Source organism: Zea mays, chromosome 5 (assembly GCF_902167145.1).
Source record: "Zea mays cultivar B73 chromosome 5, Zm-B73-REFERENCE-NAM-5.0, whole genome shotgun sequence".
NCBI lineage: Eukaryota > Viridiplantae > Streptophyta > Magnoliopsida > Poales > Poaceae > Zea > Zea mays.
This window is the reverse complement of record NC_050100.1, coordinates 70,367,069-70,393,692: the sequence shown is the minus strand read 5'-3', so window position 1 is coordinate 70,393,692 and position 26,624 is coordinate 70,367,069. Positions and strand designations below refer to the sequence as shown.

General features: G+C 46.3%; 3 protein-coding genes across 8 annotated transcripts; 2 read left to right on the top strand and 1 right to left on the bottom strand.

Moving 5' to 3' along the window:
• Positions 1-11,172: 11,172 nt before the first annotated feature.
• Positions 11,173-16,782, bottom strand: LOC103626515 (uncharacterized). 6 transcript variants are annotated; one of them, XR_552986.4, is made up of 10 exons: positions 16,319-16,782; positions 15,544-15,753; positions 14,991-15,458; positions 14,774-14,884; positions 14,516-14,695; positions 13,740-14,024; positions 13,237-13,357; positions 13,031-13,148; positions 12,430-12,529; positions 11,173-11,618 (listed from the first exon to the last, which is right to left on the bottom strand). XR_552986.4 is itself a non-coding variant. In XM_008646930.4 (9 exons), the coding sequence occupies exons 1-8, from the start codon at positions 16,715-16,717 to the stop codon at positions 13,027-13,029; spliced, it is 1,896 nt and encodes a 631-aa protein (XP_008645152.1). In that variant the 5' UTR covers positions 16,718-16,752; the 3' UTR covers positions 11,900-12,529; positions 13,022-13,026. The 6 variants fall into 6 exon arrangements, 2 of the variants coding, with proteins under 2 accessions (XP_008645152.1, XP_008645151.1); XR_004849439.1 differs by having other exon boundaries at positions 12,272-12,529; positions 13,022-13,148; positions 16,319-16,752; XR_552985.4 differs by having other exon boundaries at positions 12,272-12,529; positions 16,319-16,752.
• A 222-nt stretch (positions 16,783-17,004) lies between these two features.
• Positions 17,005-20,405, top strand: LOC100191827 (uncharacterized). Its single transcript, NM_001137251.1, has 3 exons — positions 17,005-17,868; positions 18,142-19,050; positions 19,873-20,405. The coding sequence occupies exons 1-3, from the start codon at positions 17,174-17,176 to the stop codon at positions 20,105-20,107; spliced, it is 1,839 nt and encodes a 612-aa protein (NP_001130723.1). The 5' UTR covers positions 17,005-17,173; the 3' UTR covers positions 20,108-20,405.
• Positions 20,406-24,894: 4,489 nt separating this feature from the next.
• On the top strand, positions 24,895-26,502 carry LOC100501758 (uncharacterized). Its single transcript, NM_001196421.2, has one exon. It carries the CDS (start codon positions 25,014-25,016, stop codon positions 26,295-26,297), a length of 1,284 nt encoding a protein of 427 aa, NP_001183350.2. The 5' UTR covers positions 24,895-25,013; the 3' UTR covers positions 26,298-26,502.
• The last annotated feature ends 122 nt before the right edge of the window (positions 26,503-26,624 follow it).

Below are 26,624 nucleotides of genomic sequence, written 5' to 3'. Positions count from 1 at the left end.
GACTAACAAATGTTCATTTTGAGAAAGACAGGATTTGTAGCGCATGCCAGGCAGGAAAGCAAGTTGGCACTCATCATCCGCATAAGAACATAATGACGACCGACAGGCCACTAGAGCTCCTACGCATGGATCTATTCGGCCCGATTGCTTACATAAGCATCGGCGGGAGTAAGTACTGTCTAGTTATTGTGGATGATTATTCTCGCTTCACTTGGGTATTCTTTTTACAGGAAAAATCTCAAACCCAAGAGACCTTAAATGGATTCTTGAGACGAGCTCAAAATGAGTTCAGCTTAAGGATCAAGAAAATAAGAAGCGACAACGGAACGGAGTTCAAGAACTCTCAAATCGAAGGCTTCCTTGAGGAGGAGGGCATCAAGCATGAGTTCTCTTCTCCCTACACGCCACAGCAAAATGGCGTAGTGGAGAGGAAGAATAGAACTCTATTGGACATGGCAAGGACCATGCTTGATGAGTACAAGACTTCGGATCGGTTTTGGGCCGAGGCAGTCAACACCGCCTGCTACGCCATCAACCGGTTATATCTTCACCAAATCCTCAAGAAGACATCGTATGAACTCCTAACCGGTAAAAAGCCCAACATTTCATATTTTAGAGTCTTTGGTAGCAAATGCTTTATTCTTGTTAAAAGAGGTAGAAAATCTAAATTTGCTCCTAAGACCGTAGAAGGCTTTTTACTTGGTTATGACTCAAACACAAGGGCATATAGGGTCTTTAACAAGTCCACTGGACTAGTTGAAGTCTCATGTGACGTTGTGTTTGATGAGACTAATGGCTCTCAAATAGAGCAAGTTGATCTTGATGAGATAGGTGAAGAAGAGGCTCCATGCATCGCGCTAAGGAACATGTCCATTGGGGATGTGTGTCCTAAGGAATCCGAAGAGCCTCCAAAAGCACAAGATCAACCATCCTCCTCAATGCAAGCATCTCCACCAACTCAAAATGAGGAAGAGCCTCAAGTTGATGAAGAAGAAGATCAATCAAATGAGTCACCTCAAGATGATGGCAATGATCAAGGGGGAGATGCAAATGATCAAGAAAAGGAGGATGAGCAAGAACCAAGGCCGCCACACCCAAGAGTCCACCAAGCAATCCAACGAGATCACCCCGTCGACACCATCCTCGGCGACATTCATAAGGGGGTAACTACTCGATCTCGTGTTGCACATTTTTGTGAACATTACTCGTTTGTTTCCTCTATTGAACCACACAGGGTAGAGGAAGCACTCCAAGATTCGGATTGGGTGGTGGCGATGCAAGAGGAGCTCAACAACTTCACTAGAAATGAGGTATGGCATTTAGTTCCACGTCCTAACCAAAATGTTGTAGGAACCAAATGGGTTTTCCGCAACAAGCAAGACGAGCATGGTGTGGTGACAAGGAACAAAGCTCGACTTGTGGCCAAGGGATACTCCCAAGTCGAAGGTTTGGATTTCGGTGAAACCTATGCACCCGTAGCTAGGCTTGAGTCAATTCGCATATTATTAGCCTATGCTACTTACCATGGCTTTAAGCTTTATCAAATGGACGTGAAAAGTGCCTTCCTCAATGGACCAATCAAGGAAGAGGTCTATGTTGAGCAACCTCCCGGCTTTGAAGACAGTAAGTATCCTAACCATGTCTATAAGCTCTCTAAGGCGCTTTATGGGCTCAAGCAAGCCCCAAGAGCATGGTATGAATGCCTTAGAGATTTTCTTATTGCAAATGGATTCAAAGTTGGAAAAGCCGATCCTACACTCTTTACTAAAACACTTGAGAATGACTTGTTTGTATGCCAAATTTATGTTGATGATATTATATTTGGGTCTACTAACGAGTCTACATGTGAAGAGTTTAGTAGGATTATGACACAGAAATTCGAGATGTCTATGATGGGGGAGTTGAAGTATTTTCTAGGATTCCAAGTCAAACAACTCCAAGAGGGCACCTTCATCAGCCAAACGAAGTACACTCAAGACATTCTAAGCAAGTTTGGGATGAAGGATGCCAAGCCCATCAAGACACCCATGGGAACCAATGGGCATCTCGACCTCGACACGGGAGGTAAGTCCGTAGATCAAAAGGTATACCGGTCGATGATAGGTTCTTTACTCTATTTATGTGCATCTCGACCGGATATTATGCTTTCCGTATGCATGTGTGCAAGATTCCAAGCCGACCCTAAGGAAGCTCACCTTACGGCCGTAAAACGAATCTTGAGATATTTGGCTTATACTCCTAAGTTTGGGCTTTGGTATCCTAGGGGATCCACATTTGATTTGATTGGATATTCGGATGCCGATTGGGCGGGGTGCAAAATCAATAGGAAGAGCACATCGGGGACTTGCCAGTTCTTGGGAAGATCCTTGGTGTCTTGGGCTTCAAAGAAGCAAAATTCGGTCGCTCTTTCCACCGCCGAAGCCGAGTACATTGCCGCAGGCCATTGTTGCGCGCAATTACTTTGGATGAGGCAAACCCTGCGGGACTACGGTTACAAATTAACCAAAGTCCCTTTGCTATGTGATAATGAGAGTGCAATCAAAATGGCCGACAATCCCGTCGAGCATAGCCGCACTAAGCACATAGCCATTCGGTATCATTTTCTTAGGGATCACCAACAAAAGGGAGATATCGAGATTTCTTACATTAATACTAAAGATCAATTAGCCGATATCCTTACCAAGCCTCTTGATGAACAATCTTTTAACAAACTTAGGCATGAGCTCAATATTCTTGATTCTAGGAACTTCTTTTGTTAAATTGCACACATTGCTCATTTGTATACCTTTGATCATGTCTCTTTTATATGCTATGACTAATGTGTTTTCAAGTCTATTTCAAATCAAGTCATAGGTATATTGAAAGGGAATTGGAGTCTTCGGCGAAGACAAAGGCTTCCACTCCGTAACTCATCCTTCGCCGTCACTCCGCGCTTCTCTCCATCATTTGGGGGAGAATTCAAAGCAAAAGGACTTTGTCTTTAGGAGAAATGAGCCCAAAGCAAAAGGACCGGACTTCGTCTTTGGTATAATCTTAACTCATTTATCTATGACCAAAAGGGAAGATAGCACTTCGAGGGCTCTAATGATTCCGTTTTTGGCGATTCATGCCAAAAAGGGGGAGAAATGAGCCCAAAGCAAAAGGACCGCACCACCACCTATTTCAAATTTCAAAAACTCAGTATTGAATATTTTTCAATTGGTTTCCTATTATGTTCAAAAGGGGGAGAAAATAGAATTTCAAAAACTGATATATCAAAACCCTCTTGAACACTAAGAGGAGGATTTTATTTAGGGGGAGTTTTGTTTAGTCAAAGGAAAAGCATTTGAAACAAGGGGAGAAAATTTCGAATCTTGAAAATGCTTCTCAAAATCTTATTCATTTGCCTTTGACTATTTGCAAAAGAACTTTGAAATGGATTTACAAAAGAATTTGCAAAAACAAAACATGTGGTGCAAACGTGGTCCAAAATGTTATAAGAAAGAAACAATCCATGCATATCTTGTAAGTATTTATATTGGCTCAATTCCAAGCAACCTTTACACTTACATTATGCAAACTAGTTCAATTATGCACTTCTATATTTGCTTTGGTTTGTGTTGGCATCAATCACCAAAAAGGGGGAGATTGAAAGGGAATTAGGCTTACACCTAGTCCCTAATTAATTTTGGTGGTTGAATTGCCCAAACACAAACAATTGGACTAACTAGTTTGCTCTAGATTATATGTTCTACAGGTGTCAAAGGTTCATCTACAACCATACTAAATCGACTGTCCGGAATATCGTAGATTATTCCGGACAGGAGAAGGTCTTTGGAAAAACAAGCCTAGCGCGGACCGTCCGGGCCCATGCGGCGGACCGTCCGCGACACCAGGATACCCTTAGGACAGAACCAATGCAAATTCTCAGGTTTTCATTACAGACTGTCCGGAGGAAAAGGAAAGACCGTCCGAGCCCTCGCGCGGACCGTCCGGCCTCAGGCGCGGACCGTCCGGTCGGTAAGAAACCGAAAAACCCGAAGGTGACGGGTTCGGAGAAATGAATTATAGGGGGCCTCACGGACCGTCCGGGGTGCACGACCGGACCGTCCGTGACTGGCTCTGTCTGACATCTGACGACGCATTAAATGCAATATAGCCGTTGATATAGCCGTTACTGCTGACCGTTGCATTTTCAGCCGTTGATCTACAGGGGCGGACCGTCCGCACCAGGAGGGCGGACCGTCCGCGCTCAGCAGAATGGCCCAACGACTAGGAAGTGGTTGGTGGCTATAAATACCACCCCAACCACCTCCATTCACAACACCCAAGCATTCCAATATTCAACATTCAATACAAGAGCTAGCAATTCATTCCAAGACACATTCAAAGCCTCCATCTTTCCAAGTTTCACAATTGAGAAAAGAGATCATTAGTGATTAGTGGCTTGAGAGAGAAAGTGATCCTTGTGTTATTTGTCGCTCTTGTCGCTTGGCTCTTTTGCAATCGTGCTTTCTTTCAATCTTTCTTGCGATCAACTCAATTGTAACCAAGGCAAGAGACACCAATTGTGTGGTGGTCCTTGCGGGGAAGTTTTGTTCCCGTTTGATTGAGAAGAGAAAGCTCACTCGGTCCGAGGGACTGTTTGAGAGAGGGAAAGGGTTGAAAGAGACCCGACCTTTGTGGCCTCCTCAACGGGGAGTAGGTTTGTGAGAACCGAACCTCGGTAAAACAAATCCGCGTGTCACACTTCTTATTTGCTTGCGATTTGTTTTACACCCTCTCTCGCGGACTCAATCATATTTCTAACGCTAACCCGGCTTGTAGTTGTGATTATTTTTGTAAATTTCAGTTTCGCCCTATTCACCCCCCCTCTAGGCGACTATCACCATGGTATATTAGGAATTATCTACACTTATATATTTGTTAAAGATTTTTTTTTTCAGGAATATATACAAGCGACACTCATTCATGACCTATGGGTGCCTATATAAGGTAAGTGTCCCATTTTGACCATTTGATATGATGTAACACAACGTACCACTCCATCCCACTCATATCTGATAATCTGTCGATTGTTCCATATAATTTTTTATTTATTTAGTGTATTAATTTAATATTGGAGAAGTTTTCAGAATAAGAAATAATTAACAAGAGAGTTCTTTTTTCTATTCTACTAAATAAAAAAGTAGTTGGACATGTTTTTTTGTCATTTTCTGTGATCATATATCACTATCTTGATATTTAGATCGTGTTGATTTCAATTTCTACTTCCAATAACTTAAATTTAAACTAGTATGTATGACACATAAGCAAGTATAATGATATGACAAATTTACTAAACAAAAGGCCAACACAATGGCTCAAACATAGTTTCAAGTCATATGCAAGAATAATTCTTGATCTTAAATTTTTCTTTCCAAAAGGTCAAATCTATGATTACTGATTAGAGAAGTTTTATTTCTTATAATATTGTCATATAGACTACACTAGAAAATATAATTCATGATCTCTGACAATTCTAGCCCCATGAGCTCATGCAACAACACACCATCCACCGGGCATCGTTGTACGTGTCGTGTGTGTGTGGCGCCAGGTGCGATGCCGAGGGCCATCCCCGCAACCCGACACACTCATACACCGGGTTCTTGGACCCCGACCCCGTGGACCTCACGCACATCTTCTACATTGACATCCCGCCTACCGAGGTGTCGCCACTGGATCCTCCTGACACGAGGCTCCCCACCTAGTCAACGTCAAACTGCAAGCATCCGATCTTTCCGGTAGCAACAGATCTTGTGATGAACAACATACTATGAATGTGATGAACTTGATAGCTACATATTGTTACATATTTATAAGGTAGCTACATACTATTACATATTTGCTAGCTTACAACTAAGCTAATGATAACATTTTTGGATCTCAAACAGAAATTTTTATATAGCCGTTGTTTTGATGACTGAACTAATGGCAAATTACAAATTTTTACAAAGCTGAATTGAGATGCAGCTCACACGTCTTGTTAGACTCTGGTTAGGGTTAGATGAGGGATCTCTTGTATTTAACTGATTACCTCTCATGTAATGGACTATATAATATATTCTCTATCATACATTAGTGTTTAGGTTTCACACAACCTAACTTGGTATCAGAGCTAGGGTTTAGGACATACAATTTTCTCTCTTTATCCACCCCACCTTTCCATCGCTGTCGGGACTTGTACAGCCGTCGGCAACCCCACCTCCGCCGACCACCACTAGGCCACTCGACTGCCCTTCCGATTCCTTCCCCTCCTCTACCCGCCATGATGCCCGCTGCAACCGTCCGACCTGTGATGTGCCTCTCGGTCCGCTGGACTCAAACCCGCCGTCGCCCGTCACGGTTTCTGCGCTGATCCCTGCCGCCGCGCTTACCCGTGACATCGGTTGCCCCGATCCACGGCTATCGTGCCTCCCCACGCCGCCGACTGTCCTGATTCGTTGCCGCCCCCACGCCGCCGGTTGCCCCAACGCCTGCTGCCACCATGGATCCTCCGACAACGACCCTGGCACCTCTCATCCTCCCCGATGTGGCCACTGCTACGACCACCAACGACCTCGCCCTTCCCAACTACCCGGTTACCATGACCGACACTGACCTTGCTGCTGCTGGCATGGGTAGCATCACTGCGCCCACTAGCAGTCTCTCACCCGCCTGCCTACCCACTCGCTTCCTACAGCACACCTCGTGGGTTCCACCCCCCGGCTTCACCGCTCCTTCCAGCTCCGTCGCTCTGACACAGCCGACTAGCATCTCCTCACTGGTCGCAGCTCTTGCCACCATCCAGTCCGCCGTCACCCCGTGACCCAAGCCTGTGAGCACAAGCATGCTGTCCACACTACTCTAAGTCTCTAACCGCTTAGCTAGCCAAGGCTCAACAACTCTTCTTCAGTCGCATCAATTCGCCCACCCCGGCATCCCCTGCGGTCCACATCACTACTAGGCTCATTGCCACCACCATTGCTCAGGCGGCCGGAGTTCACAACATCCGGTTCCTTGTCTTCATTGTGTTGGATCCAGCGTCACCCCACTTCGCCCACTGGTGTGATCAGGTGCTCCTGATGCTTCATCGCTACACTCTCATCGACCACGTCCTCGACAACGTCGTCACTCATTTGGCTCCCTATTGGATCTAGATGGACAACATCGTTATCACATGGATCATCGACACCCTCACCGTCGAGCTTTTCGACATCGTCCATGAGTGAGGGGCACCACTCGCCAGGCCCGAGTCTCCCTTGAGGCTTAGTTCCTTGACAATAGGGAGGCCTAGGCTCTCCATCTTGATGCCTTGTCCCCACCTATTCTCCTAAGGGGATCTCTCCATCATCGAGTACTATTGGTGGATGAAGGGGATGGCCAACTCCCTTCACGATCTCGGCGAGCCCGTTGCCGACCGCACCCTCGTATTCAACCTTCTACGTGGTCTTAGTCGTTGCTACAACCACCTGAAAGCTCTTATCAGGCGGACCGTGTGCTTCCCCTCCTTTGGCGACGTCTGTAATGAGTTTCTCCTCGAGGAGTTTACCATGGAGGCCAAGTCCACCACTGCCACGAACCTCTACGATGCACCCTCTAGTGGCTAGGTGTCCTCTGGTGGCTAGGCCCCTACACTCCATCGACGGGGACCCCTGCACGCCCTCCCACCACCCTAGCCTTAGAGCCCCACATTCGCCTGCTAGCGTGGATGCCTGGATGGCAGTCGCTAGTGGCGGCCCGGCGTGGCTGGCGTTCTACCACCCTTGGACCAAGACCATCTCCATGTGGCTGGGCCCGACCTCGGGTGCTCTCTCGCCACATCCTCCTTAGTCGTCCCTCTTGGTGTTGCCAACCTATGGTGTCTCTCCGTTGCCCACGACATCGGCTCTGCTCCTCCCACCTCCGGGGACCCCTGCTCCGCTACCACGATCCCCGCTGGCTGGAGGTTGGGACCAGGCTGCCCTTGATGTAGCTTTCGGTACCATGGCGCCGAATCCACCCCAAGTCGACTGGGTGGTTGACTCTAGCGCCTCCTACCACACCACCTCCACTGTGAGCATGTTATCTTGCTCACATCCCCTACATCTCTCCCACCCTTCCTATATCATTGTGGGGAACAACTCCACTCCCCCGGTCACCTCAGTAGGTGACTCGATTCTCCCGGGCCCGTTCCACCTCAACGAAGTTCTAGTCGCTCCTCACATCATTCGTAATCTTGTTTTTGTTTGTCAGTTCACTATTGACAACTCTTATTCCATTGAGTTTGACCTGTTTGGTTTATCTATGATCTGTCCACCAGGACCCTCCTCGCCCGTTGTGATAGCTTGAAGCCCCTCTACACGATCCGGTCATCCACCTTCACCATCGACGTGTCCTCCCTGCTTGTCCTGGCCTCCACCACTTCGCATCATCGTCTCGGCTACACTGGACTCTACGTCATGACCAAGCTTGCCAGTAGTTTAGAGATCACGTAGTAGAGGACATTTTGAGGGTATTTGTCATGCTTGTCTGCTAGGCTGCCATACTCGTCTCTCTTTTGCTACTATTTCTTCTAGGGATGAGCAGACTTTTGATCTTTTATTGTGATCTATGGACATCTCTCATACTCAGCCTCTTTGGATACAAATACTACTTGTGATTTTGGATGATTTCTCTCATTTTCTTTGGACTTTTCCTTTACGGTTGAAGTCTGACACCTTTCACACCCTCACACACTTTATTGCCTAGGTCTCCATCTAGTTCTGTCACTTGGTTCATGCTCTCCAGTGCGATTACGACCGCGAGTCCCACAACTCTGCCTCTCGCTCATTTCTTTCTTTCCTATGGCGTCCAGTTGTGACTCTCGTGACCCTACACCTCCTCATAATGGCTGGGCTGAACGGATTATTCGCACCACACCAACATGATTCACTGTCTCTTTTTTCAGTCGTCTCTTCCTGCTAGCTATTGGGTAGAGGCCCTGAACACTGCTACCCATCATCTCAACCGCCTTCCTTCTAAGGCGGTGAAGATATCCAACTCTCTATAATCTTCTATAAAGCATGGCTAATCATGAGATATGTATGGAATAAAGGTTATAGAATCTTCTATAACAACCATGACAAGATATGAAGCTTATATATTTGTTACCATGGTATATTAGGAATTCTCTAGACTTATATATTTGTTGAGATTTTTTCTAGAATATGTACAAGTGATACTCATCCATGGCTATGTGCGCATATATAAGATAAGTGTCCCATTTTGATAATGATGTAACACAACATACCACCTCATCCCACATATATCTGATAGTCTGTCAATTGTGTCATATTTTATTTATTTATTTAGTGTATTAATTTAGTATTGGAGAAGTTTCCAAGGTAAGAAATAATTAACAACAGAGGTCCTTTTCTATTCTACTAAATAAAAAAAGTAGTTGGACATATTTTTTCGCCTTTTTCGCCATAGTCAAATATCACTATCTTGATATTCAGATCATGTTGATTTTCAACTTATACTTTTAATAGTATGCCACATAAGCAAGTATGATGATATGACAAGAATTTATTAAGCTGAGAGACATAGACTTCTAATAACTAAAACTAAACAAGTATGCCACGTAAGCAAATATGATATGACACAAATTTATTAAACAAAGAGACATAGATAGTTTAAAGAGAGATGAGAGAATTTCATCTAAATTAAACTCAGGATACACGTTTTTATAGACAAAAAATGATTTAACATTTTTGAAAAATGTACAATAAAACTCTGCATTGGGAATATCCTAAGGATCTGATAGGTTTAATTAAAAATCTTGGAACCGGAGCTATGCCAAATGAGCGATGTTATATGTAGTTAATTTATTAACGTAATGTCATATGAGTCGTTTAAATTTCTTGCTGGTATATAGCTGCTCATCCAACTGTTCGATGTTGTAGCCAGATTCGTTGTGGTCATCGTGGTCGTTGGATTATGATGATATTTGGCCATTAAAACCATCCTCATCATATTCTCTGGAAACCGTAACCCGGTCTTCTACTGATCATGCTGTGGAATCTCTTGGTGCCGACAATGCAGCTCTTCGGCTCAACAATTCAGTGACAAGCACTGCTGCTGCAAACACAAGCACCAGAGCGACGCCATACCTGGATCTGCTTGCTCCCCCTGTTCGTCAACTTCGTCAAGAATGCAACTACTACAACAGCGGCTTGCCGGTGTGGTCACCGGAGAAGTTCCCAAGCGAGCACTTGCTGCTGACGCCGTCGGCGTTAGGTGGCAACCAAGACCAAGACACGCCTCCGCAGCAGGAGGCGGCGACGGCGATGGCAGTGATGCTGAAGCAAGTATCGAGAGCGAGCCCAGACGTGAAGGCGAGACAAACCAAACTGCAGAAGAGGCAGGAGGCTAAACAGAGATACATGGAGAAGAGGAAGAACAGGAGGTATGTGTTGTTCAATATGATTAATTAGTACTCTCAGCTCATTGAATTGTTTTTATAAATGAAACATGCTCTGAAATGAAACAGCTGGTAAGAACATAATGCATCTCTATACAAAAGATAATTTTTTACAATTCAATAGTCTCTTTGCGATTGCATACATAGGTATGGCAAGACAATTATGTATGCATCACGGAAGGCACGGGCAAACACACGAAACAGAGTAAAAGGCAGATTTGCAAAGGCATCCAGCGGCAGTGGCGGCAGCCATGGCGACGGCGATCAGTCTACACAACATTGCTATGGCCATGGCGGCGATGAAGATGATCACTCTACAGTCTACACACGATCCTAGCTAGATAGGTTCCGGTATTTAGTTTGTATGGTGCATTATTGCATTGTTTCTGAACCAAACTGTGGTAGGTTGTCCTGGTCTCATCTTTTGTATAGTTGAGATTTTATTTATGTGAATAATGGAGCACTAAGTGTTGTAACTAGGAGCGGTAATAGACACCCTATAAAATTTAAGGATCAATTTGAATTAGCATCAGACTCTATTTTTATTCACTTTAACTAAAACTTATTAAAAAAATCAAACAAATTATGAAGAAACATTTGGATCGTGATCCATTGCCATCCCTACTTGTAACTCACCAAGAAAGGCTCTAATCGCACATTGTCGTAACTTAGCCTGCACGGCAAATTCCAACTAAGCTCGGGAACTGTTATTCAACATTGAAAGACCAACGTATGAAATTGCCAAGGGTTATTTTTACCAAAAAAAAAAAAAATAACAAGCGATCATTACTCATCAATATCACTAAGGATGTAAGACCCTGTAGCTGACACAGGGTAGCCAATTTGAAGGATGTTCAAGACCCTATAATTAACTTAGGAGACCCTATAATTGGCTTGGTGTAAGCCAATTTTAGGCTTAGGTGCCACGGGATAGATATCATCACGATGCGTTCAAAGTTCTTCGAAAAAAACATCAGAATTGCACAACAGACTCTTCATAGTATGGTGACAAATATAGAAGACTTGAAGATTTGAAGAGTGGTCATGGTTTCTCCCAAGAAAGTACTCGAATGGTGTTTGATCCTACTCGGTAGATACTTCTGAATATAAGACTTTATAGTTCAAGTGTTCAACCATAGAGAGCTGGAGGGCTTATGGGTCATAGTCTCCGGGTGCCCTACAAGAAAGAAAACTTAGTTCAATTAAGATTCCACATATACAATTTTACTAGGACTTCTATAGTAACCGACCCAAACAGAAAACACATCATAATTCAGTGTAAGGCAACATGTCTACCTAGACACAAGGTATTACACTATTCTGCTTAAACTAAGGCCCTGTTTTGGAAACAACTCAGTTTTTAAGAAAACAAATTTTATTTTTTAGATAGGAGAGACCAGCTTCTTGATTTTTAATAAACTGAAAATCTAATTTTATAAACTGAGTCATAAACCGGTATGTTTGGAACCACCTCAATTTCTATAAATCAGCTTTTAAAAATTGGGTGCTTACAAACAGAACCTAATATATATGGCAACGACTGTTATGAAGCAGTCATTCTGTGCAAGCGTGCAAACAAACCATCTAATCCATTAGATTACAATCCAACCACAGATACAACCATGATTTGTTAGGGTTTTTTTTATAAAGAGTATTGAGCTGGAGTGGAAGGGTTTAAGTGTTAAATGTGACCTACGGTTATATCACGATTTAATGGATCAGATAGTTTGCTTGCACGCTTGCACAAAAGAACGGCTTGCATAGTAGTCGTTGCCAATATATAGATCATTATCTTTTCATTCACAGAGTTTGGCCTATGCCAAAGCCCACCAATTTCCCACGTTTGTTGTGCCCCTCCGATCGCTCCTCCTGCACTCCGACGGGATACTAGTGGAATTTCTTCTTCACGTCAGCCACCACCACTCCTCCGGCATCTTACTTAAAATGATGGGGCCCATTAGTCGATTTCTTTCTCATAACTCAGGCACCTTGTTAAATCCTGTTCAGGCTCAGCTGCCACTATTTGTTTCGTTTCACATCTTTGGAACTGTTCACAATCTTGCAGTAGAATCAATCTGAGGAAGCTCGCTGAAGGCCAAAAACAATAACAATGTGGTCAGTAGATAAGTCTGTTGATTTTTTTTGTCTACTTAAATTAAATGCCTAGTGCTTGAAATTAAGCGGAACATATATTAGTATACTAGTTCACAACCATACATGGAACCACCAGTAGAGGCAATGATCATCAAATGTGTTTTCAGTAATACTTCTCTATATACTTCTAAAGTTTGATTGACCAATAATATTATGCAGAACTAAGGAACGCCGCATAACACCATCTAACAGGCTAACAGTAAAGCATGTCAATTCTTTATAGAAGGCAACATAATAGGCAAACTAAGATCAGGTGATCACAAAAGACATGTATCATGCAGAGTAAAACTGTAAAAGCTATGAGAAGTTGGCAATTAAAAGATTTTGCAAAAGTCAGGAGTAATGGTAATTAATAGAAATCAGATTTAGGAAAGGGAACAGCTCGATATAAAGCATGAAGAGGAGAAATAAAATGTGATATAGCACCTCTGCTACCTTGGGTCTTCAACAGGCCTTGCCAAAGCAAAAAAGGAATCTTGATTTACTGACATCAATAATTCGATCGGGGCAGCCTTAGCTGGACGAGAAATTTTGAGCCTGGGTTCTATAATGCCTGACAAAGTCCATTTCAAAAGATAAAATTGATATCCAGTGCCCAGTGCCCATACATATAAAAGAGAAGCCCATTGCTCCTGTTGTACCTGGAGAAAGTGACCGTCCTTGATACAGAAGTGTTGCTAGTGGGTTTGTTGCCCAATGGTTCACAGCTGGGAGGTTAGTTGGCTGAAATCCCACTACTTTACCTTCTTCTGACATGACCACCTAAAAATATGTTTATCAAGTTGGGGGTATAAGTGTGAGCTGGTGACCTCAAGAGAATGAAATAAACTAGTAGTTTTTTTTTACATAAATTCTAATGCAGAGATTTTTTTCTATCATAAAATTCAAAACGCAATGCAGAAATAGCACTGGAAACCTCGAGCAACCCAGCTTAGAGGAATACTTAGCAAACACCACAATACCTTATTGTGTGGCAACTAAAAGGTGGGTTCTAATTTAGCAGGTATATCCTGATATATGAATAAATGTTATATGAAAGATATTTGCTAGAAACAAAGGTGATAATAGACATTAGATACATAATCAATACACAAAAAGACATCTACTGCAAAGAGAACTCCCTTTTATAAGTCACACGAGGTACCTGAAAACTAGCAATATTCTGCAGAGGAAATTCCTGGGTTCTATCATTTTGTTCCAAATGAGACATCTTAGTATTAACTGGCACTGGCTGGGATTGATTTTCTTGGCTAAGAGTGTCAGGATACTGAAAAGAGCCAGAAGCAGCAGCATCCTCACTACTGATTGCCTTGAAGCAGTTAGGTAGTTCTCCAACCCATGCTCCAATGTGAGAATCAACCATTACATCACCAGGGCAGCCATACGAGTCTTTCATTTTCTTAACAAGTGACATGCAATAAGCTTGTACCTGAAGAGTAAATCAGACAAACTATGCAGCACACATAAATATTGAATAGGGTAGTTATGCTACAATCCAGTTATGCAGGCATATTAATTCAGTATTCCCTAGACAAATATAACAAGCTTGACTTCAACTCAACTTGTTTAATATTTATAAATGAAGTGTCACATCCTGATAGTACTAATTTTCAAGGGGGGCAGAAACAAATGAGATGCAGCCCGACAGAATATTCCCGAGTTCCAACTTCTGACAGAAGTTAGGTGCAGTAGGTGTTTGTTTGGTCATTGCGAGAAGTATGAATAAGCAATTGAGAAAAAAATTAAACTATGTAAAATGGCATGAGGAACTTTCCTTCAGGTATTAGTCGAAATATCGTTGCAGTGTCAATGTTATGTGAAATGTTTATAGCATATCACAAGAAGCACTCCAACACTAAAATTATCATCAATCTACCTTGGGCAAACAACAAATTCCCCCATAACTAGATAACTAAGTACCTCACTGTTATAAAGAGACTTGATATCGGAACAATAGTTCTGAGATAATGAGGCATTTGAACTTTCCTTGAATAGCCTTTTGTCTCTAAAGGATTGAGGCCAGCATAACTGAGCAAAGATGGTGACAAAAAGAAAAATACAGGTCCCAGCCAAAAAAGTGAAAAGGTTGTTCAAGTAACCCTGCATAAAATAAAATATCATGAAGAGTTTGATAAATATTTAAATGAGTAAATTTTGACCAGGAAGGTATCAGCTTACATTGTTCTTTTTAATCTTTGACAGATCTGGATTCCAATAAGGATGGAATGTTTTGCCTGGTAATGTGAATTGATCTTCAAAGTACATGTCTAGAACGTTCCCTAGTTCCACCTACAAGTGGCGGAAATGCACATAAACAAGTTAAAAAACATACAAAATACCATATTCTAAAAAACAAGTATGTTCAACAGAAGATAGGGAGGGAATAACAGCGTACCAGTTGTGAGTGGGTTAAGAGAACTTCCCGCCTATTACTTTCTAACTCATAAAGACCTTCAACTTCAAGATTAGAATTCTCCAATGCGTTGGCATTAATTTGCAGCTTATAAGTAGGAATGTACTCATTGGCCCAAAGCACTAACTCAGGACCCCCAATCTTCACCAAACTTTCATGATGTGGAGGTGGCCACCATCCATTCTTTGTTTCACGTACTTCATGAGAAGACTTCATTAAACTAACGATCTCCAGACACCTCTTAGCATTTTTCACTACTTCTGCCTCAGAAGTTTTGTGTATACAAACTGAGGAATCCATTGAGCAGTTGAGCTGTCGCTTCTGAAAAAAACTGCCTATGCTCCCAAAATGATTTTTTCTGACATCCTCAATGACACAGGAGAAAATGGCCTCAGCAAGAGAAGACAGAAGTTTTCCATCTGATGAGCTGATACTACAATCCAAAGACCCCTGGTGTGTATTAACAAATGAGCAAGAAGTAAATGGAGCAGCAAATATTATTGAAAATTTGTGAACTTTGCAAGTTTGCACACACCTTTCGGGGTTTGCCAAAATCTTGGAAGTCTCTCTCTGAACCTGGGGGGAAGACCTCGAGCCGAAAGTTTGAGAGCCGCTGAATTACAACTTGCTTAAAGGCCATAGCCAACATACTCTCTGAATCAGGTTGATTTGCAAAGAAAAAATCAGATCCGAACTGTTTCTCTATCTTACTGGCCTTATCTTTAACTTCCTTGGCTTGCAAAATCTACAAAAAAAATGCCACTGTTTACTCATGATGATCCAGCAAAACATGGGCCATGCTGTAAATTATTCACATACACAAGTAAACCACTAGGTATGTCCTATCCTAGAGTGACATACAACAAAAGGTGGATAGGCCCATTCCATAGTTAAACCAAAAGCACCTCTATGAGAAAGAGGAATGTTCATGGTGAATTTGGCTTTGTCTAACTGTTTAACCTAGTGACCCAGTTGTGCATTGCACATAAGAATGAGTGCTTAGAGCATATGCATATCCAAGAGTACCTAAAAAATTGCTCACAAAACTATTGAGTTTTCCAAGTCGCCATATTTGCAAAAGATCAGTTCCACCCAGTTGTCAGATGTAATACTGAAGAACTATGAAATAGGTGTTGAATGGGTGCTCATTGTAGCAAAACTAATGCAGTTCTCTAATCTAGGAGGTAAAAGCAGTTCAATCTCCAATGTGTCGGGGAGCGATGAAAACACAAGCCCGGCTCTTGAGGTCTGTGAATGAAGAAACGAAAAGAAACGAAAAGAAAAGGCCGCAGTACTGGCTACTGACTCACCACTCGCGTGGAGGAAGCGGTCGTCCCACCGCCATGGGGCCCGGGGAGGAATGCCTCGACGACCATGGCGTCGGAGCCGGCGGCGAGGTGGTCCTCCGCCGAAGCCCCTCCGCCGGCCGCGGCCGCTGCCGCGACGGCCTGTTCCCGGCGCGCGGCGCCGGCGAGCTCGAGTCGAGCAAGGCGGCCCTCGTAGCAGCGCGCGATCGGGATGAGGTCGTCGGGCACGCGCGTGTCACCGGCGCGAGGCGTGTGGCGGGACGCGGCGGAGGGCAGGCGCAGAGGGAGGAGGCGGGCAGGCGGAGACGAGGTGATGAGGGAGGGGGGAGCGAAGCGGCGCGGGGGGTGGGACGGGGAGGGGCAGAGAGGAGGAGCGCGGAGGAGGAGGGACGGGGACGGCATTTTTCCTCGTTTGGTTTTCGGTGGCGCGAGCGAGGTCGGAGGATTTTGCGGCGACGGCGAAATAGTGGATCATGAAGCATGGAGCATTTTTCCAAATACGTAGTATCAAGCAAATATTGGATTATATATTTATAATATGAATACCTAAAATCATAATGTCAATATCTAATCATATTTTATATTATTATATAGCTAATACTAATCAAATATCGGATAAAAATATGAAAACAAATTATCGTATCCGATTCTTTTGCTTCACTACAAGCAGCTCAGCCTCAGCTGTCAAGCGAGCCCCCGTCCCGCTCCCTTCCTGCTACCTGCTGGCCGCTGCCCTTTCCTTCCCGGAATGGTATCGTGCGACCTGTAGTCGTCGCCAGCCACCTCGCTCCCTCCTAGACGACACCCAGCTAGTGCTCCCTTCCACACCCAGGAACCAGCCACCTAACCCCGCCCGCCATGCCGGGCCTCGCCGCCTCCGACAACTCGCCCCCGGCGCCGGCGCCGCCGCCGCGCCGGCTCTCGTCGCCGCTACCCCGTCGCGCGCCGTCGTCCCCGTCGCCGTCCGCCTCCTCGCGCGCCAAGCCTCGGAAGCCCTCGCCCTCTCCCGCGGCCTTCCCCACCGACGCCGACGACTCGCTCGACAACCCGGATCTGGGGCCCTTCCTCCTCAAGCAGGCGCGCGACGCCATGGTGTCGAGCGAGGGCGGTGGCGCCGCGCGCGCACTCGAGTTCGCCGAGCGCGCCGCCATGGCGCTCGAGCGACGCGGCGAGGGCGCCGAGCTCGAGCTCGCCATGAGCCTCCACGTCGCCGCCGCCATCCACTGCGGCCTCGGCCGCCACGCTGACGCCATCCCCGTCCTCGAGCGCGCCGTCGCAGTCGTCACGCCGCCGCCAGAGGCGCCTGCCGACGGCGAGGCCGAAGCCGAGGCCGGTGCAACCGGCGGCGACGACCACCAGCAGCTGCAGCCTGCCGAGCCTGACCAGAGGGGCGAGGAGTGGTCCCTCGCCGCCTTCTCCGGCTGGATGCAGCTCGGCGACACGCACGCCATGCTTGGCCGCATGGACGACTCCATCGCCTGCTACGGCAAGGGCCTCGAGATCCAGATGGCTGCGCTCGGCGAGCGCGATCCTCGCGTCGCAGAGACCTGCAGGTGATCATCAACCCCCCTTCACTTCTTCTCGATCTAGATCTCGCCTCTCCCATAAAGGCGTCATTTTCTTCTTCTTTTTACTACCTCCAATCAAACCTCGCCGAAGCCAAACAAGTGATGTCTTCCCCCATCGTTGGTTGTTAGTCGTTACACATAACCGTGGATCTCGGCATTAGAAGTTAGAACTGACTTCTTGCGTGCAAACACCCAATAATTCTTACAAGGGACGAAGCATGACAATTCTGTTACTTTTCAAAACTGACTGATGAGCAGGTACCTGGCGGAAGCGCACGTGCAAGCTCTGCAGTTCGACGAGGCAGAGAAGCTGTGTCGCGAAGCCCTCCAGATCCACCGAGAGCACAGCGCTCCGGCATCCCTCGAGGAGGCCTCGGACCGCCGCCTGATGGCCCTCGTCCTGGACGCCAAGGGTGACTACGACGGCGCCCTTGAGCACCTCGTGCTTGCCTCCATGACCATGGTTGCCAATGGCCGTGACATTGAGGTTGCCACCATTGACGTCGCCATAGGCAACACGTACCTCGCCCTCGCCCGCTTCGACGAGGCCGTCTTCTCCTACCAGAAGGCACTGACTGTTCTCAAATCGGCCCGTGGCGACGACCATCCGACGGTTGCGTCGGTCTACGTCCGCCTTGCTGACCTTTACCACCGGACAGGCAGGCTCCGTGAGTCTAAATCCTACTGCGAGAACGCCCTGCGTGTCTATGCCAAGCCCGCGCCAGGTGCTGCCCCTGATGAGATCGCTGGAGGCTTAATGGAGATTGCTGCCATCTATGAGGCGCTTGGCGATCTCGATGAGGCCCTGAAGCTTCTTCAGAGGGCACTCAGGTTGCTCGAGGGCTCACCGGGGCAGTGGAGCACTGTTGCCGGTATTGAGGCACAGATGGGTGTTCTGTACTACATGGTTGGGAGGTATGCAGATTCGAGGAACTCGTTCGAGAGTGCGGTTGCAAAGTTGAGGGCCATTGGTGAGAGGAAGTCGGCATTTTTCGGCGTTCTGTTGAACCAGATGGGGCTAGCTTGCGTGCAGCTGTTCAAGATAGACGAGGCTGCACAGTTGTTTGAAGAGGCAAGGGCGGTTCTGGAGCAGGAGTGTGGCGCTTCTCATCCTGATACTCTTGGTGTGTACAGCAACCTTGCTGCAATCTATGATGCTATGGGAAGGTATGTGTGGTATCCTGTTCTTCTGCAACCTTCAGTCATTATCCAGAATCCATGCTCATATGTCATATCTCTGTCTGTGATGCAATTACATACTTCTAATCTGTAGTACAGATAGATGGTGTAAACAACCACACATTTAGGATCTCTAGGTGTTATTGATATGCCCATAATGGTATATCTGTATGTGTCTCATCATTTACAACATTAAGAACTAGGAGAGTAAGAAGGGGCGCTGAGATTTTTTCCTGCTACCTGAAGTGGTAAATTTGTTAGATCTAATTTTTTGCTGAATGGCTGTGGGGGTTTGTGGGTTCTGGATGGTGCTGTGGGTTGAGCTCCTTCTTTAGATTATCCTGTGTAAGAAAATTGCTTTGATTTTGATTAGGAGAAACTAGTACCTAGATTGGTTGATGAGTTAGTTACCAGATGATCATTTCTGGCATGCAATGTCATGATCTATGGTCCATGGTGTAGTTGCCCACATGTTCTGTACCCAACTTTGGTACAGTTGCCCATTTATTCTTGCTTTCCAAACTAGAGAGTCCTATGCCCATTTATCGATCCTTTAGAGCTTCGTGCTCTCTGAAGTAGACATCGCTGTACCCATCGTCCATGATGCTTCCGAAACTAGTAACAGAGAAAAATTTGCAGCAGGGCAGTGGAGTTGAGGCTCCACCATGCTTGTATTTAGATGTAGATCTTATATCTCTGAAAATAGCACAGATTACAGGTTAGCTATTCTTATTGGGATGGTACATTTGTGTCGCACTATAGCTACTAACACGCCTCTGCATACATTCCCCACTATGTATATATGTTCAGAGTGGAGGATGCAATCGAGATCCTGGAGCATGTGCTGAAGGTGAGGGAAGAGAAGCTTGGCACGGCGAACCCAGACGTGGATGACGAGAAGAAGCGGCTGGCGGAGCTCCTGAAAGAGGCGGGGCGGTCTCGGAACCGGAAGCAGAAGTCGCTGCAGAACCTGTTCGGGACCAACTCGCAGCGGGCGAAGAAGGAAGCCGGGAGGAGGTGGTCCAACTTTGGGTTCAGAAGCTGAGGAAGCTGCACTGTTGGTCGTCGTCGTCGTCGGGCGGTTGTGGCCTTTGTAACATAAAGGAGGGATGGGAAAGGAAAAAAAAGCACGTGTAAAGATGTTGCTGTAGGTTATTATTATTAGGAATGTGATGGTGGTGTTGGTTTGCTGTTTGTGTATGTGTGGCACTGCATTACTGTGTTACTTGTCTTGGGTTATATTTTCAGTAGCGATTATTGTTAACTGGGTGCTGTTATACCTTGAGAAGAGAACATTGGTTTTGTCGTGGAGGAATGGTGTTGACTGGTGGGTGATGAGAATTACATGTGATTGTTTGTTAGTACATTGCTTCCTTCCATTGATCGAGTTGATGAGGATCCCTGTGTGACCCTGTCAGGGTTTGTTCGGTTATTTTCAATTCATATGGATTGGAGGGGATTCATACGGATCGGGAGGGATTTTGACTTACTAGGGATTAAAACACCCTCAATCCATATGGATTGGGGTAAAACCGAAGAAGCCCTTAGGTGGCACAAAATTATACAGATTATAGATGTGAGGCGTTTGATCGAATATATATAAAAAATTTAGATGGCATATCCTAGGGTAAAATTTTAGATCTATCACTGTTTGTGGCAATTCCATAAGAAAGCTAGAAAGTAGGAAATATGTGAGGTGTTTTTGCACTTCTCAAATCTGAATTGAAAAAAAATACAAGGATAGATCAGTTGCCTCCACATTATATGGAAGTTGTACAAACAACTTTTCCAAAACTAAAATCAGACAAAGTGTCCGTGTTGGTGCTTTGGTAAATAAAGACAAAGATAGTCGACATTGCATATTGTAATCCTGCTGAACCTTATGAGCCTATCGTTGAATGGCATCTTACATTCTTACGCCTGCAAGGGCACAGTGAAGACAGATTAGAATTTCGAACAAGGTGAGTAGACTAGCTGACTAGGTGTTAATGGTTAGCTGAACAAAAAGTTGCTAGTAAAATTAGATAAGTAACAAATAGTCGACTAACTACTAGTTAATTTGAGCTAAGTTGAACCAGCCAATAACTAATGCGTAGTTGAAGGTGTAGCTAATAGTTAGCTAGACTATTAGCTGGAGGTGTTTAGATGTCTCCAACTAAAACTAGCTAGTACTAATAGTTAAACGATTAGTTGGGTTATTTGGATGTCTCATATAATTTTAGTAGCTATTAGCTCTCTAGCTTTGCTACCCATCTAGATATACATTATGTCTGGACATAAGAAAAATACATGTATTTAGAGTCTAGTTTGACAACTCTATTTTTCTAAGGAATTTTTCATTTTTTAAGAGAAATTAGCTACGCATTTAGATATACATTATGTCTGGACATAAGAAAAATATATGTATTTAAAGTCTAGTTTGGCAACCCAGTATTTTTAAGTGATTTTTATTTTTCTAAGAAAAATTAGTTAATTTTCTTTTGAGAAAATAGAAATTCCTCGAAAGAAAAAAAAAAGTGGTGTCCGCCAAAACTGGCCTTTAGAGGCGCTCGCTTATTATGCGTGTGGCCGTGCTTATGGCAGATCAGAGCAGGTGACTGCTGATGCTGATATTAATTATTCATGTCATAGTTTCCATCGGGTCTTGGTTAAAAAAACGCGTACAGTAGTAGTCAAATTAAGGACGGATTGAATTAAAGCATGTCTACGACGTCCGTATACGGTCTTGCCTTGCGTAGTACTACGTTGCTTGCCGGTCGTTCATTCGCACGCACTGCTCCATCAGCGTCTCTCTCTCTCTTTGGCTAGTGTGTGCTGCTGCATATCCATCCATTTCTCCCATCTGCTGCTCATAAGGTCAAGAGAAGTTATATTTTTTTTATTACCGTTCTTGTCCAGTCGCTGTGATACTCTAGCAGGACCTTGACTTCGTCGTCAGCACACAAAAAAATGTCTTCAATGCGAGTTGCGCGGTAAATATGAAAAAGAAGAAGGAACTTGACCGGTCATTCTTCCGTGCACCATCATTCGTAGGTTTTCATCAGGGATACGGACCACACCCCAATTCTTGCGAAAGGACTTGGCGTCTAGCATAGCACATAATTTGCTATAATGGATGCTTTTATTTCATTTTAAATCTCTTAAGTACTGATTGATGGTTATAGCCCATACTAAAGAAGTAACACTAGTACATGTTAGAGCCATCATTCGGTACTAATAATAACTCTCTATGGCCTCGACGGTTAAATCAATATAATACTGATGTTTGTGTTAGTACCAGTTCTATCAGTTGGTGGTAACCATGCTATGTGTGTTGGGTACCCATCGGGTTTCGGGTTTGCGGGCTAAATTGACATCCCTACCGCCTTCACTACAGCAACGTCATCACGACGTGGTATGGAGTCAGGGCTGTCCTCGTTCCGCTTAACCCCCATATTCATTGCGTCTAAATCAATTGTAGAACCCCACGTCCCTCGTACAAGGACATGAGAAACACTGCGGACGATCCATATATGAGGTTTGGGGAGTCAGTGGAACCGGAGGGTACGAATGAAGCCTCTAGCGTGGCAGCCCATTCCGGAAATGCATGGCACTATGCTGCCAACTCCGGTACGACCCCTGTCAGAATCAAGGTCTTTTGACGACACATGACACTATATATACCCGCACGCACGACATGGAGACACCTTGACCAAGACACGTCACCAAGTACGAGGTTATTGGACCAGCGTACGACAAGGGGGGAGATGTCACTGACATGAAGCAAAGGGCCCATCTTTGTTTTCCTTACGGGGAAAGCAATTGTAATGTACACTCTCCTTGAGCTATAAAATGAAGGGCCAGAAACAATGACAACAAGGTCGTAACCACAACTCAATAGATCGCGCGCGCACACACACTAGATACTTGAGAGCTTCTCCCTCACCCGCCTCGCTTGTAACCCCTACTACGAGCAATCAGGTACCGGTAGTGCAAAGCCATCAAAGACTGGAGTAGAAATTTTGGTCGAACAAGTATAACCCTTGTGTCATACTTGCACATCATCCGGGTCTAAAAACATGCATCACAAATTTACTAGCTGGCGCTTAATCGATACATCGACACTAGGGTTCCAAAACCCCTTTCTCCAATAATGTTCGTTGGCTCCTCAACTGCTCCTAATGAGCTATCATGATTGGGGTCGACCTCGACATCATGTGGCCACTCTTCACCCATTCGATCCCTATAGCAAAAAACCCTAGGCAGCATGACTCCGACATAATGTGCTCCCCTAATCAAAACAACATGCAATATTGGGCTAATTAGATAATGCTTCCTTCCATCACATTTATAGTGATGGACAATGTTATGGTCAAAAGGCATGTTATAGCCATGCCCGAGACATTATAAGTAATACCCATAGAGACTATGATGTGCGTATAGGTGCAACAACCACTATAGCCACATACAAGACTACATGTGTATCTGTGAATACTATGTACGATATGCGGGTACATTAGTCATGTAGTCATGCTTGGGGATATAGATGTACACATAATCATTATAAAGTATATGTAGTTGCATGTACTCCACCTACGTTGTACCCAATATCATGGGCTCTCGTATTGGCCACTTTAGCACAATATGCTCGTCATTGTGGCACAATGAAAACATACATCATGTATGGGTCAACAACTATGAGTAGTAGTTGAGTCTTTAGGGTGGGCCCCTCGTCATGTCATTGAACTCTCCCCTTAATTGAGCTATAAACGAAAGGAGAAAATCAAGATACAAAGCACTAGAATTTTGGTCTCGGGACTTTTGGTGTTTTGTTTTTTAGGGGCTGGACTTTTAGCACTTGAACTTTGCACACTCCAAGACACAATTGATCAGAGTGTGTAAACTAGATCTCGCTTGCATATATTCATCGTAGGGTATTACAACAGTCTCATCCTGTAGTACCCTTGTTATCTTGATGTGGCACCGGTTACACATCGAATTTATCGTGAAATGTGTTTTTTCAATGCACGTCTAGTGTCATAAAATATTGCTACTTTTTACGAATGAATTTAATCAAACTTTAGATATTTTGCATCCTTTAACTAAGATGTCGGTAATATATTTCTCCACAAAATTCACCATTCCCATGATATGCGCATATTTTTATCCATTAGTGCTAAAAATATATCAACTAAAATCAGCATGAGTGGATGGTATGTTTACTAATTTTTAGCTATAGGACTAATAACAAGTAGTTTCATTAGTAGGTTTGAAATTGCTAATATATGCTAATAGTGTATATAATAAATAAATAACTCACTAACCAATTAGAGGTGGATTCCAACAGCCTCCCATTGAAAATCGACTAGCTAAAATTTTATTTTTTTAGTACTAACCAATCTAAAGAATCCCTATCTATTGCAAACAAAGGAAGAAAAGATAAGGCAGAGATATAGTAGTTGCCGGTTAGTTTATTTCCAAAATATATAGGATAATAAAAGGAGAAGAATAATTGCGAATAAAATGGAAATGGTCCATCGCGCAATCGAGCAGACGAGACAAAAGACAAGAGAGGCGAGCCAAGTCAGCAGGCGAAACATATAGGAGTACACGTAGACGTAGACGTAGTGGCAGGCAACCAAGTCAGCCGCCTGCCAAGTCCCAACGAACCAGTCCACGCGTCTCGTCCGTCCTCACACTGACACGTGGTGCCCAACTGCCCGTGGACCCACGCGTCAGCAGCCCATCGGCAGAAGGGGATGCGAGCCCACCAGGCCACCACCGCCGGCCGTCATCGTCGAGGCCATATAAATGGCGGCCCCGCAGAAGCCGCGGTGTCCCACTCCCACCATTCCCTCCCCTCCACTCTTTTCCTCCGACCACGACGACTCCGCCTCCCTCGGTCCCTCCTCATCCTCTTCCCCCAAGGAAGGCAAAGCCCAGGCCCAGACCCAGACCCGCCGATAAAGGCCATGGCCGCCGCCGAGCCGCCGCCGCCCTCCGGGATGGGCTTCTTCGGCATGCTCAGCTTCCGCCGCAGCGCCACCGCCGTCGCCTCCTTCGACCCAGCGCAGGACGATGAGCTCCTCGCGCTCGACGCCCTCCAGTCCCACGTTGCCGCCCGCCTCCAGGCGCTCTCCGCGCACGCCACCCCTGGCCCTGGCTCCCCGTCGCTCCTCACCCTCCCTTTCCTCTCGGAGCTCCTCGACGCCGTCGTCTCCTCTGACGACGCCTTCCGCGGAGTGCTCGCGCTGGCCCCAGTCGCCGCCGCGATCGCCAGGCCCCCCGCCGACCGCCTCGCCGGCGACCTCCTCGACCGCGCCGTCAAGACGCTCGACGTTCTCAACGCGGCATCCCTCACGCTGACCACGGTCCGGGCCGCGCACCGTGCCGCGCTCGCCGCCGCGTCCTGCCTCCTCCTCGCGCCGTCGCTCCACACCGCGCACCTCGCGCGCGCGCGCAGGGCCATCTCCAGGCTCTTCCCCGCCGACGACGCATCCGCCAAGGCCTGCGGCGGCTCCGCGGCCTCGCCCTCCTCGCGCACCATGCGCGCGCTCTCCTTCAGCGTCTCCAAGAACTGGTCCGCGGGCCGCCACATGACCGCCATGGCGGCGCACCTCGCGCCGCTGCCGCACCCGCTGTCGCCCGCCGCGGCCGCCCCGGGCGCGGGGTGCGGGCTCGGACTGGCGCTCTACACCATGAGCTCCGTCCTCGTCTTCGCCATGTGGGCGCTGGTCGGCGCGGTGCCGTGCCAGGACCGGGCGTCCGGGGCCACCGGGCCCCCCGTCGCGCCGCCGAAGCAGGCGCAGTGGGCGGCGCCCATGTCCGCGCTCCAGGAGAGGATCGCGGAGGAGTGGAGGCGCAAGGAAAAGAAGGGATCTTGCTCCGGCTCCGCGCCCACGTCGGGGCTCCTCGCGGAGATGCAGGCCGTGGAGCGCGCCGCGCGCGAGCTCAACAGCGTGCTCGAGGAGATCGCCGAGGAGGAAGAGGAGGAGGAGGACGACGAGCGGCGGCAGGGGATCGTGGGCGAGGAGCGCGCGCGGGACGTGACGGAGCGCGCCGAGGAGCTGGCGGCGGCGTGCCGGACGCTCGAGGACGGGCTCGCGCCGCTGGAGCGGCAGGTGCGCGCGGTGTTCCACCGCGTCGTCGCCTGCCGCGCGGAGGTCGTCCGCTGCATGGAGCTCAGCGCGCGCGCCGGCACCGCCAATGCCGCGTCCGCGTCAGGCGTGCCGCCGCCGCACCAGCACTCCTTCTGAGGCGACGATCGTCGACGAATTGCTTGCTTGCTTTGGGGGGTCACAAATTATTCTCTCCCCCCATTGCCCTGTACTGTACCATTCTTTGATTTGTACTGCTACCCTGCCACTGCCAGTAAAACAACGCCTCTCTTGCTTCTCATGCCCTGTAGATGATGAGCCTGCTGTATGTAAAAAAAAAAAGAACTAACATCTTGTTGGATTAGTATGTGTGCGTATTAATTTGATTCTTGTGGATGCTGAAGAGCATAGCTGTATGCAGCAATGAGCTACAGCTAGAGAGCATAGCATTTGTGAACCCCTTGTGCTTCCTCGTCGAATCTTGAA